This window comes from Leuresthes tenuis, unplaced genomic scaffold (genome assembly GCF_036924035.1).
Source record: "Leuresthes tenuis unplaced genomic scaffold, fLeuTen1.0.hap1 SCAF_10, whole genome shotgun sequence".
In the NCBI taxonomy this organism is placed as follows: domain Eukaryota; kingdom Metazoa; phylum Chordata; class Actinopteri; order Atheriniformes; family Atherinopsidae; genus Leuresthes; species Leuresthes tenuis.
The window spans coordinates 29,792,292-29,806,464 of NW_027325364.1; the positions used below are offsets into that span (position 1 = coordinate 29,792,292).

The 14,173-nt window shown below is 38.0% G+C and overlaps 1 protein-coding gene across 1 annotated transcript in view; it reads left to right on the plus strand.

Moving 5' to 3' along the window:
• The window catches only part of LOC140316988 (intermembrane lipid transfer protein VPS13B-like), a 292,443-nt gene that overhangs the window by 39,175 nt on the left and 239,095 nt on the right, over nt 1–14,173 (plus strand). The window contains exons 9-15 of the mRNA XM_072395068.1: nt 2,742–2,837; nt 3,952–4,074; nt 4,406–4,543; nt 6,830–6,917; nt 8,950–9,135; nt 11,191–11,360; nt 11,987–12,181. Coding sequence (XP_072251169.1) covers nt 2,742–2,837; nt 3,952–4,074; nt 4,406–4,543; nt 6,830–6,917; nt 8,950–9,135; nt 11,191–11,360; nt 11,987–12,181 — 996 coding nt within the window. The remainder of the gene's footprint in view (nt 1–2,741; nt 2,838–3,951; nt 4,075–4,405; nt 4,544–6,829; nt 6,918–8,949; nt 9,136–11,190; nt 11,361–11,986; nt 12,182–14,173) is intronic.

A 14,173-nucleotide genomic window follows, 5' to 3' on the forward strand; every position in this document is an offset into this window, starting at 1 on the left:
TTAAAAAACATGCAAACAGGATCTTTCACCAACATTGTAAATAATTTGTTTCCAAAAATATGCTCACGAGAGGGTTAGAATTTGTGTACTTGTTTAATGACATTTCAGGTTAAGGAAATGTTTATTTTCAGCATGGCTTTGAAAACTATAATGAGTCAGTACAAAAAAAAATGAGATATGAATGTGGTGGCCAATGGTTCACACTAAAACATAGCACCTTTTAGCCTTGGCTAGGTTCGACAAAGTGCTTTGCAATGTGTTTCCCACTGACCCTTTCACACAGTGCTTAATAATCTTTAAATGTAGCACTTTCTATGTATTACACATCTACTCACTGACGAGCATATCATTGGCAATGTGGCATTCAATGTCTTGCCAAAGGAGAGTAGCACACGTGGTGGGGTATCAAGCTGCTGACCGTTCGACTCGTAGACAGCCTCTCCACCACCTAACTCACAGCCGCCACAATTAGTTGTCTTCCTTGCTACATTATTGTTTATTAATTTTCATTTCCCACGCTAACCCCAGAATGTTTTTATGTCATGGTCATTTTCATTTTGAGTCTAACAGCTTTGTCCTCAGGAAGTTTCAGTTCCCTTAGTCTCTGTGTGCGGTATAATGGAGGGTAGAGTAACTGCTAAATGCTGTCTCGGGTCACATTAATGTTTTAAACATTATACATGGCTTGAACACTATTCAGAAATAGATCCCAAACTTTAATCCTGCCTGCTCACTTGGAATAGTTGGAATTCATCTGTTTCCTCTCAGATTCAGGCGCAACATATCCTATTACTGGTAGTGCGTGTGTTTTATGTGTTAGTGCAAACGTGTGTGTGCGCATACTCCAGGTATTCCTTGCGTGTGTGTGTTTGTGAGAGAAAGAGTGCACGTGTATTTGACAGAGTGTGTGATCAGTGAAGGGGACGGATTTCTCAGGCCACAAAAGGCATGGTGTTTTTCTAGAAATGTTCAAACTTTTCCTGTATTGTTTGAGTTCTTTTAATCAATTAATTGCCTTTGTTCTGGAGTACGGTAATTGCAGACAGCTGAAAGGATGGTTTTTTTAAATGTTCTCGTCCCTTTCCTACAAGGAAGTATTTAGTTTGAAGTAATTTCATGTCTTTGAACAGTCACTGCCTTAACCTGAGTTTGACATGGATGTGAAAGCAAAGACGTATTTTTAGATTGCTGACAAACTACTCCCCCGATCTCTTTGATCAGGGAAATTGACATTGTGATTTATTGTCTTTACACGCATAATGCATAGTTTACCACTGACCATTTGTTCCCTTCTGTTTTTTCACCGCTGTCAAACTTTCACTGCATGTCAATGAATTGAATTTAACTGTATTTGCTATTTTTGTTCATTCGACCAATAGCAGAATTAAATTCTTATAAGTTTTTAAACATAAACAGTTTTTCAATATCAAGTACCCCTATTAGAATAATTGACTTTATAATGCACTGAAATGTAATGGCCTGGCATTATCAGAAATAGGAGTATTTACCATGGGATGGTAATGACAACCACAGGTATTTATAGTACTGGCTGTGCGTTGGTGGCACTGGCTGGTGTTGATTTTTCCTTATTTATGCTGCTTCTCTGTCTCCTGTCAATTATATTATTTCAGGTTTTGATTTAATCAGTGGGCAGTTCTTATTTTATGGGATAACCAATCATTATGCTTACTTGTATGATTCGTAGTTATTTAGTTCCAGTTCCTCGTTGCTCTCACATTGTAAGACAGAACAATTCTTTAGTCAGGTAATTAAACATTCTTATTCATCATTATACCAAGAGATTGACAGTTTGCGGGGAACAGTCCCTGCATGTGATTAAACGCTCAGAATTGCAAGAGGGGAAGGGAGTGAGGGTGAGAGTCTGCTCCATCATAATAATAAGCCACAGCTGCTACTTGCTCTGCACCTGCTTCCTGTGTTGAAGCTGAATGAGCTGGGTTCTGTGCATTATACTTTTTCCCTGAGTTTTTAAACCAAGCTCAGAAGCACTGCAGTTCTATACCACCGTCACCCCAGCTAACTAGTTTTAGCTAGTCATTCAGTCTGCCTGTATCTTCCTTTAGACGTGTTCTGATTTTCATCTGGGTAATCTCCCTTAGAATCAGAGGGGAGTGTCTGTCATGTGGCTTGATCAATGTTTTTGGCTCGAGTCGAAGCTTAAAACTGATAAGGACCAAAATGTCCCACGACTGGAATTTAGCTTTCAATCTCGGAAAAATGACACTAACACCGTTAGACATGTGTTTTCCAATTTTTCATGCTGGATTTTATAGTTCATTAATCTTTCTCCCTTGTTATTACAGTACAATGATTCTATGACTTAGTTTTGATGTAATTTAATGCATTTCAAATCTATAATTTGCTTTGTAGATCCATCAGTATGGCAGAGCCTTAACTACAACTCCATAACCACTTATTTTTCTGAGTCTATATAATCAGCTTATTTCTTGTGTTCTGCTTCCTGGAAATGAGAGTATGGTTAGCTCGACCAAAATGGAAGTGAGGACCACAAGCAGGATTCTCCAGGCACGCCTTTTATCCACACCTCCTCAGTGTGGAAGCCAGTGAAGCACTTCCACTGGCAGGCAGGATCCTCACTTTGATGCTTCTGGAGCAAAGCATCCTCTAATTTTAAAGAGCATAACTAAACCACATTTAGGTTTCAAAAGTTGTGACACAAGTAGTAAACTGAATATTTCTTTGTTTTTTTTATTATAAAGCTGACAGAGACACAGTCAGAGAACAGCTACTACAGTCCTCAGAAAGTCAAGTCCAGAGAGGTACTGAGTCTAGAGCAAGAGGGAATCACTATTGAGGTAAGACTGTAAAGCTGGTTGTTAAAAGATGCAAACATTTAATTGATTTATTATTTCACCAGTTTAACATTCATTTCTATTTGTATTAAAAACATTTTTTTAAGACCCAGCAATGCATTTTTGTCCTCTGCAGGGGACAAGAGTTTCTCAGCTTTATTTAAAAAAACAAAATAGTTTACAATAATAAAACTTGTCATGCTGTGGAGCGGACATCCTGGGCTTTCCAGTGATACATGATTTGTTGGGGTTTGTCCAATAAGGTAGAAGATCTGTCTTTCCAAAATGACTGCCATCCCGAGCAGCATGTTTTATGGGCACACAAATAGTAAGTTAGTGAATGAACCCCAACAAATCCCATATCACTGGAAAGCCCAGGATGTCCTTTTCCAGATAAGATAGATAAACATTAATGGGGAAATACTTTTTGCCAGGCAATGTAGTTTGATGGTTCCCCATACTTGCTCAAATTTTTATTTACAGACTATAAGCCAATCAGATGGTCAAATGAGACATATGTATCACTTTTGATATATAGCACAAATCTGAACTACTGCAGACACATGATCAGACATACACAGCAGCAGCAGTGGGTTAATTTGACAAATGATCAGCTGTTCAAAGGAATATAACAGATCAGGTTATTAAATACATAATAGAGCTGTTCAAACTTTCATCCTCCATGATTTTAGTTATGATAATTAGTTGCAGCTTTCTTTGCTCAGTATTTGGGCCAAATTAGTGAGACAAGAAGGATGATGGTTTTCTCAGGCAAAGTAAGCATCACATTTTTCACAAGTTGATAACAGGTATGCTGCTAATGTAAAGATATTATTATAACGTTAAATGACCCACAGGCCTAATTGTGTAGAAAAGTGATATATTCATCTGCTTCCATCCATTGTGTTTTACACAACTGCTGCACACTTTGTATGCTTATATATCTTACTTTATGTACTTTTCAGTCTCTTGCGTATGGCATATATTACACATACACTTTGCTGCCACCATATATTACTTGATCCCATACATATATAATTCTGATACGTTTTTTTCCACGTTTCTGTAAAGTTGACTAAAACTTTGCTGATTTAAAAAAAAAAAAATTTTCTTACAGGTGCTCATGATGGGGGAGCCTTTCTTTGATTGTCAGATTGGCTTTGTTGGCTGTCGGGCACTCTGTCTGAAAGGAATCATGGGAGTTAGGGATTTTGAAGAAAATATGAATCGACGTGAAGAGGTAAAGCTTGCTTAAAGACCTCAAGAAAAACCTATTAAAAAAAAATGTAACCCTCAAATGTATTTAAACTATTCTCATGTAGCCTCTGTTGATTCAAGAGAACACTTTCAGGATTACAAGCTCTTGATTCATTCTGATTTGTTCATTTCCAGAATGTTCTGTTTCCTACATTCATTACTTTGTTAGCATGGTTTTGACATCATGCTCATGTACAACATACTGCAACACACTTATTTCAGCTGAGCTAATCTTAAATAAATATTTATTTTGATCTGAACAGCTTCCAGTTTGTTCTTCCTCACTTTTCTTTTTCTCTTATCTGTCTCTGCAGGATGCTGTGTTCTTCAGCTGTGGAGAAAACCTGAACAGTAAAGGAATGACTTACCTTACCAACTCTCTCTTTGACTACCGTAGTCCCGAGAATAACGGAGTCAGGGCTGAGTTCATCCTGGATGGCACTAATCACAAGGTCTCAATTAAATCAGATCGGTTATGAACGTCTAGAGGAAGTCATCCATAATACGTCTCTGTTAATGAAAAATGTCCCCACACTTGCAGAAAAATGTATTTTTCTGGTAGTTGAAAAGGCTACCTTTCCTTGCATGGAAGGCTATAAAGCAGAAGAAGATCCACAAGTTGATTTGAAGTTGAGGTCTTCAGAACATCCGTCACACTGCAGCCATGTAACTGCATCAGAAAAAGATTATTTGACTCACAGTCAATCATTTTCCCAAGATTTATCACACTTCCAGAACTGATAGTAGCGTCATGTGGCATAATTGTAGGCAGTTATGACAGACAACCAGCTCAACATAAATGTTACACATGGCTTTGTAGTCCTACACATTAATGCAGACTATGTAATCAGCAGTATACTTTAGATTAGATGTTGAAGAAAATGAAACAACCCCTTTTTCAGCATCCGTATTTCATAACTTTACCAAGTGATGAATTTGTAATGCTGAAATTGTAAAGAACAAATAGAACAATGCGTATTATTCTGTTTAATGTGACTTGAATTGAGCATTTACATTTCATTGCTAATACAGTTCGCGTATACGGGTAAACGGACTATAATCTGACATAATTCTCTCAATCCTTTTTTTTTCTGGCAGCATTGAAAGTACTTATAATTTTTAGTGTTACTGTTTAAAGACACACTTAAGTTTTATTTAACAGAGTATTTTCTCCTTCAAGTAAACCAAATACTTTTTTCACCAGCCACCCAACTCTGGCTAAAGTGTTCCTGTTATCTGAGTAGTAGGGTTGGCCTTTGTTCCTGATAACTCTCAGCTCCCTTCTTCAGCCCTCACTGCACAAATGTTTACTCTGCACAGAACATTCATGACCCTCAATAAAGCAATTGTTTGGACATCCATCCATCCATCCATCCATCCATACAACCAGCCTTCTATCCCTTTCTATATCCATACTTGAAAGTCCAACTGTCAAAGGTTTGAGTGTTAATTCATTAGTGATTTTGAAAGCAACCTGGCTTTGATCCAAAAGCATGCCAGAGCCATTAGAGGAACAGAGATCCCCTAATAAATATTACTCATTAACCTGTCTCCCTGATAAGGCTCTTCTGAAATCTGTTTCAACGCATTCTGGGTAAATTTGAAGTGATGTGTGAAGTGTGTTAGGGACCTCATTTTTTATATATATTGCTTTCTAAGGCCAGCAGCATGCCAGCTTTAATGAAATTTTTGCATGTTCATGATAGCTACCTGTTGTGCACGTCCTCAGAAATGTAGGCTTTGTGTGTGCAAGATGCAATACGGAGATGGCACATCTGATAGGTTATCCAATGGACTCGGATACCGTTTGTAATGTTGCATCAGTAGCTTTTTCTGTCATGATCCTGACATTGACTTTAACTTCATTGTCATCTTTATTGATGTGCCCTTTGTATAATCCTTCAGGAAGAGGTGTAATACACAACAAGTATGCAAACAATTACACTGACAATGGAGCCAGTTGCTTATATTGTTAAAAATCAAATCTATTATTAGCTTAGTAGCTGTTGACCTGCAAAGTAATGATGAGTTTTAATAGTCAATTCATACTAATGTAGATTGACAACTAGATAAAAGCCCACAGCTTTTCTGCAGTTTGTCATTTATTGATAAGCACAGTCGGTTTGCACAGCATTAGCAGTAGGTTAGTCAATTTAAACCTAGAATGTTCTCCTGAGCTTTTTGTGTTGTGTCAGTTGTGCTTTTCTTTGGGTTTTCTGGCATGTGGAAAAATGGAGTGATCAAATTAAAACTTGAAACTGCCCACATGTCAGGATACGTGTGTTTGTTTCTATCTTTCAGCCCCATGATAAACTGGTCAGCTGTCCACAGTGTAGGCTGCTTCTTAATTAGTAATGATGGAAAATGGTGTAATTACAAACAGAAACATTATTCCTGATCAAATGTGTCTTTGTGCTTTAGAAAATAATTGTTGTTAGTTGTAATGTCAACACTTTAAATTCCTTTTTACTTTTTATGTTTGAATATCTCCTAAAATTTTATTCTTGCTTAACGCTTGGTAAACCAGTACTAATGTTAATGGCCTTTTGGCCATATATGTATCTATATAGATATATATGTATATAAAACTAAGTAGTTCAGCCCCTCTATGATGTTTTATCTGTGATTTGATTCTCTCTGCCATATCTGCCTTGACCCCAGTCATTGCCACTCTTTAAGGCTATCAGTGTGTTTGCTCCGTACCACCATGTTTACCTAACTCGACTTTTGTTTGACAGGAGACCTACACAGAGATAGCGGGCATGCAGCGCTTTGGGGCTTTCTACATGGATTATCTCTACACAATGGAAAACAGCAGCACCAAAGGTATTGTCTAATTCATTCCTCCTCAGAGCTCGTTTGGTCAACTCGCCACCTCTTCTCTCGTTTTCTTTGTATCTATCATATTCTCTCTTCCTCTCTTTGCCTTGTTCTCTCACTTCTTCTGTCTCTCTATCTCATTCATTCTCGATTTTCTTCTCTCTGTCAAGCAAGCACACTCGAGACTTGAAGAAAGAGCTTGTCCTTTTTTTCATTCACCACCACCTGGTCCTTGACCCTCTCTGTCCTCACTCTCACCCCAAACTTACCTGCGGGGCAACTGTCAGAAGTGTTTAGTCTGCACTGACACATATTTGAGTTTCTCTCTCCCCATTGCTTGTTGAAACACTGTTTCTACTCCCTTTCTTTACCTGTAAGCTCTTGAGAAAGTGAATAGGCCCCTCTTGCCTAATTAGATGTCACTCTTCATGGTTGAAGCTTTAAGATGTGTAGAGTTCCTCATTCCTCAGCTGCAGCACTCAAGAATGTTTATTCAAATCTGAAAAATCTGAAGTTGCCATTAAGAGATAAAGCGTGCCTCCTTTGATTTGAAATGCTATCCTTGGCCCACAAAAGTCTCTTTGCTTTAGTGTGTGAGATTGGGCTCTTTATTTAAAATCTGGTGGAACGCTTATCCCTGTATAAGTGTGATAATGACACGCAACTGTAAATCTCAAATTCTGAAATAAAAAAGAATCTAAAAAAAGATCCTCATACACTTACAGTCCATAACCTTCAACAGTGGCAGAAGTAGAGTAACTTTATTACTGATTATCATACAAATTTGGTGTGAAGTGATCTTGTTTCATTTAGTGGAAACAGCCAGTTTAAGTTGTGCTCTCACTAATAGAATGATAAATAAATTAAAATTCAATGGCACTTTTTGTTCTTTTAATTCCCTGAAAATATGATTGTATTTATTTGAATCCTTATCCTACTTCAGGCTTTTGTTTTTTTTGTGTGTGTTTTTCTGTTTAATTTGACTATTTGTGCCCTCTGTCTACTGCTGTCAGCTAAAGATGAGTATCTAGATTAAAGAAAAACATTGATACTGTCATCTGGAGCTATCAAAGTCATGACAGCAGGATAAGTGTCAATTTCATTCCCTGTGGGACTGCTGGGGTTGCCCTAACAACAGGAATGCTTCTCCTGTTCTGACTCAGTGTCGACGAGACAAGTCAGTCTGCATTGCCAAAATTCTGCGCCAGCCCAGGTCATTCTTACCGTTGACTTCACATTAGAGTAATGCTTTAGATTTAATAACTTTTTTTTTTTTTACCTTAGGAAATGGAGACACATTTAAATCGTCTAAATCCTAGCTAATTGCAGCACCCTCATCATTCCACTGACCATTCTAACTGCAGCCATATGGTTGATATTAGGTATAATCCACTGCAGCCACATCTCACTGGGGGGAAGGGGAAGTGGCATTACCTGTTTCCTTTTGTAAGTTTCCAAAATTCAGTGAGTTACACCTCCATACCCCAGCCCGTCCAGTAGAAAAGTTCAATTCATACTGTCGACTCTGAGCTCTAAGAATGTTCAGTGCAGTGGTGGAATGTTATGGGAATAAAGCAAGTTGTGACCCTTTGTCCTTTTCCTCCCTCACTGCCATTCATCCAGCCCCCTTCTTTTATTTTTAATTTCTGCTTTTTTTATTGCCGGGAAGCTGAGTCTTTTAAGTGGACCTCTGGAACACGAGCCTGAGATGAATGAAGGGACAGCTGTGTGAGAGAACTGGACATTTGGAATATTCATCACTCCAGTTGTTCACGGCTATGTGTGCTGCTCCCTGCTGCTGCATTACACCACAGCTATCTTTGTAGTGTTTTTGTTAAGTTTGGGGGAAAATTTAGTACCCTAAATATGAATCTAACAAGCAAGTTTGTACAGGCAGTGGGATGGGTGATTATACTGCATTATTTTTTTATTATTTTAACATGTAACTTTATTTTTGACTGACAAAAGAATCCCTAATTATGGGAAAGCACATACCACACACATTCTAAGTATCTTATCCTCATGTTTCTTTTTGTAGGATCTCAGGACTTCTCTGTGCTGAGTGTGGAGGAAGTAGTGCCTGTGGTTCAAGAGACATCCATCAAGAGGCTGGTGGGGGGACCTCTAGACATCAGGCTGCACAGCAGTGCGGTCCACCGCATCCTCAAGATGATTACCTGTGCCATGGACCACGAATATGAACCCTACTGCAAACCACAGCTAGGTTGGAGATCTCATACCAGTATATGTCCTAATCATACACGCTTGCCGGTACTCTCTAAGGCTATGTTCACACTGCAGGTCTTAATGCCTAATTCTGATATTTTTTGCCGAGATCCCATTTTTTTGCATGGTTGTCCACATTGTAATTCAAATGTGACTGCTATCAGACTCCAGTGTGAACATTCTGGGGCCCTGAAAGGACCCACATGCGCAGAAGAAGAGGAGGCGTCACACGCAGCACAGTTTTGCATCAGTTCTGAAGCTGTTGTGCAGGATTTTAATTAGGTCACTTACTTTCCACTGACTACCTCCATCAAAGGTGTCTGCCATGGTTGTTTCGTCCATTGTTTACAATGTGATCTTGCTGTGTCCCACTTCCTCCGGCACAGAATTGTGAGGCCTGTCTCACTTCAATGACGTAAAAGTCAGATGAAATGCGACGTGACCGTTCAGACTGAGGTCGCTTTGAAAAACATTATATATATATATCTGATTTAGGACCACATATGAAAGTGGCCTGAGTTTGATTTGAAAAGATCAGATTTGTGCTGTTCAGGCTGTCACAAAAAAAAATCAGATATAAGTCACAAATGGGGGAAAAAAAAGTCAAATTTGGGCAACTTTTGCCTGCAGTTTTACCATAGCCTTGTTGTCTCTTCTTTTTTACTTTATTCTCTTGTATTCTCTTCCATTCTGTTGCAAGAAAAAAAAGAAATGCAACAGTTTGTTTGCACTTTATAGTGTGCTTAGTGTATGAATATCTTCCTGCAGAATAATCCTTTAACACACTGCTGTAAACGCAATTAGTGACCTTTTAGACCGCATTAGAGGGGTTAAGCTAATCACCCTTTATTATGTTAAGGTTGTTGGTTTTTCCCTCCTGTTTCAATATGTATCTGTGCTTTCCACCATTTTCAGCTGAAGGATTGATATGATTAGTCCTTCCAGGGGGAACCTACTGCTTTGGAATTACAACATTTTAGGGTTCATGAATCTTGAATCAGTGTCATATAGTTTATTTGATAATAAGTTTATAATTCCAAAAAACTAGCAGTAAATCTAGCTGTAAAACAAATTTGCTGGATTTCATGTGTCTTTATTACTGTTCCAACTTGCAAAATTACAAAAAAGGAGAAACAAAGCCAACTTTTTCAAATTAAAACAGGAAAAGCAGGGCTTGTTAAGACAGAAATATGTATTCAAGTACATCTGTGTTGCAATGCTTGCTTGTTCTTTTTAAAATCTTTCATATTGTCATAATTTTCGCTTTGTTTTAAAGATTATTTCCATGTTCATCACATTTTCTGTTCACATGCTTGTTTGTGTGAATGTGCATATTTACACAAGCCTGGCACTCGATTATGTTTAGACACGGCCGTGCTAGTTAAATCTTTTTCAGGTTGCAGCAGTAGGCCGAAGACCAAAACTGCTTTGAGATCAGGTTTTGAGCCCACCTTGGAGCTGGGATTCAGCCCAACATAATTTTTTTTCAGAAGTGGAGGAAACTAATGTCCTGGGACCAGCGCCAAGGCTATAACAAAGGGCTCAGGTTTTGGTCCCCCTCAGGCACTAGATACAGTTTTGTGGTTCAGTGCTCTGGTTACTCCTTATTTTGGTTATTGCTGACCATGCTAGCTTTTTTCCACATTGATGCAGTTACTTTGTTGCCTTTTTTGAATGTTTCTGATTATTGGTTTAATTAGTGGGTTTATGAAATAGTTGGGGGGGGAGCTACTGGGGCAGAAGTCCCTGCTGTGGAAAGTGTTTGCCAGTTTCAGTACTTTTATGATGTAGGTCTATTTTATTTGGTTTATCAGCAGGTTACTTTTGTTGGAATAACTACTTCACTGGTTTCACGCTGCAAGAATAGAGAGGTGGAACCCACTCTGTGATATTGGTTTGCTTTGTAAAGCAATCTTTAGCCACCAACTCCAAATGTCTTTGACCATACCCACTGCTTTACATGAATGATAATAAAACACAAATGGTTCTTGTTTTTTTAACCTCTGCCTGTCTTGTATCTCTGCAAAATCTTTTTGTCTTATTTTGTCTGTAGAAAGTCTTGAGGAGTGCAATGGTCCAGCCACTCCAGAGGAGATATCCCACTTGGAGGAATTCATCCCAACCAGACTCACTTCTTTCACTCTGCTCCAAGTCTCCGTCAGTGTGTCCATGGCAGAGTTCAACCTCCTTCACACACTGTTGCCTGTCATCATGGGATGGAAGGTAGCACAGTTTTATCTATTTTCCTTTAATTCAGCTTTTTCAGGTATCTGTGCAGAACAACTAAGTGCTCCACAAGTCACAAAATAAGTCTTGATCAAATTCTCAGCATTTATAAGTACTTAACATGCTATCCAGAGTAAAATTCTGTGAAGTTAAACTTTTATTGTTCGCAAAGAAGTTCTTTTCACTGTCAAGTGATCATCAAGCTTTGTCAGAGAAACGAAGACAACGGATAGCAAATACACAATTACCAAACCAATTAACCTTAGTCTCAGGTAAAGAAATGTCAAAGAAGGCTGCCTTGTAGTGTTCTTCGAGAACAAGATGGAATCTCACAACCTCTTCTCAGGAGGTTGCCAAAGGCTTGGGGTTCATGTCATATTAGGCTGAGCATTTACTGACGGATGCATCTTTTAGAATGTGTTTTACAAAGCTAAACTGTTTTGTGTCATAGCAGTGTTAGCTGTAAAAGCCGAATGAACATCCTCCTCTATTGGAGAATCCATCATTTTTGCCAGGGGTTGCCAGAGAGGGATTGATATGACACCTTGTCACAGGGTTACAACAAGAGCAAAATGAATAATATGTATCTCTTCTTTAAACCTTTTTCTTTTTTTATCCTTCAGTCAGCACCAGGACAAGTTTCTGCACCAGTGTTTCAGCCGCTGCACCCGCTTCCATGTCTGCAGTTCCGTGTAGAAAGGGTTAACGTTGAACACTCTGTCCCAATGTATGCTCCAGAGCTGGTCACCTCTGTCAGCAGTCTCAGCCAGCCTTCTGACAACCTGTTGCATCACTGCTATGCACATCTCTACCTGAAGGTAAGCATAGCATTATTCTCAATAGGAAAGGCTACATTTCCCTTATACAAGCCAACTGGAATTAAAAAAACAAAACAAAAACAAAGATACAACTCATGACACACGACACACTGTTGACTTAAATTAACTGTGCTGCCAAAGTTAATGTTGTTTTTAATGTTGGTGGTATGAGTTATGGGAAATCATCTGATTAACTGTCCTCCTCACAATTGTATGGAATTTAACCAATAAGAAATATCCATTTGTAAAAAAAGTATATTTCTTCACATACAGTAAAAAAAAAAACACATAAAAACTCGTTGCTCATTTGAATTAAACTCAATTACCCAGTTTCTATTTTTCTGTTGTATTACCCAATTTATACAGTATGGTTTCTCAGGCATCAAGTTAACTGCGTTGCCACATTCTGAAATGACCCCAGTGACCCTTTTAACGACCTTCATGACCTCTTTTCACCTGATCATTAAATCTTGAGAAGCCCCAAACTTCTTGATGCTCACAGGCTCGTCTCTGGTTTTCTTCTTGGTTTTCTTCATGGTTTTCATCTGCCATACTGACAGGATGCGACTGGCTGTACGACAGCAACGTTACTTTGTTAGTGCAGGGATTTCTTTTTTGCTTGTAGTAATTCATTAGGCATAAACGTTAGTGTGCCGTTCATATCTGTATTCTGTGTCTGATCTTAATAAACAGCTATAAGGTTATTTATTAGAAAGTCACAGAAGAACCTAATTGTAACATACCAACAATTGTAAAATAATCTTAAAATATAATGATTATTTTATTATTTCTTGATATTCTTCACACCATCTGTTGTCAAAGCATTTCCTTATTATGAATGTATTGAAACTATGTACTGTAGTCGATTAGGAACTTGAATTATCTGTGAACTATCCTTAATGCTGCTCCACAAACATCATGTGTTGCTGACAAAACATTTAGAAATTGGCATTTATTTTAGTTTAAGTTAGCCATTGCCCTTTGTCTACAAATGTATTCTGTAAATTGTTTATCTAAGTGATAAACAATTGTTTAAAGCTGTTTATCCAAGTGATAAACAGTTTATCAAGTTGATAAATTATCAATCTGAAGTTTACGCAATATCTGAAGTAAAGTATATTTAGCTTGCTTTTTTCAATTGATTAATAAATGAGCAAAGGGAAAAATAAGTTGGTGTTATGTGTGACTACATGTAGAAAAAAAAATCCACGTGAACAACTTTTTAAGAAGTTCATGTTACAGATGTGCAGTAATTTGTTTGGTCCAGTCTTGCCTTGTATGGTCTGCGGGTTTCTTAAAGACAGGATGTTTACTGGACATCATGCTGGTCGTCCTTATCACAGGGTCAGTGCAGGGTTAACAGTCAACTAGTCAGTGACCTATCAGCATCTTTATCTGCCAAGGTTCTAATTCTACCTCTGCTTTTTGGTATTGGGATCATGGCAGGGTGGAGGTCACTCTGGCCACAATTCACCCTGTTCAGGAAGTGATTTGAAAAGGGTATAAACTAAAGCTTATCTTAATCTTTATTTTATTGACATCGGCTGTCAGTGCTTCGGCATCTGTCTTGAACGTAGTGATTTGCTATTATCTCACCTTTTCCATAATTGTGAGCAAGAGGTCAAAGTAAGCGTGTTTTCTTAACAAACGGGACACAAAAGAAAATGGAAATATTTCGCATGAAAAATGACTTTTCTAACCTTTTTTGATACAATATTCAAACTTTGGCTAATGAGTCAAAAACACCCACAGAGAGAACAGAAGCCCGTTTGCCATGAGAAGCTCCAGTAAATCAGTATTTAAAGTGTTTGGATTTCAAAGTCAAGTGTTGATTAAATCTATATTTGCATTTATATAGTTGAATTATTTTTTCATTGTTTTTTTTTCTACCCTTTCTTTCTTTTTTTCTACCCTTTCTCTTTCTTTCTTTCTTTCTTTCTTTCTTTCTTTCTTTCTTTCTTTCTTTCTTTCTTTCTTTCTTTCTTTCTTTCT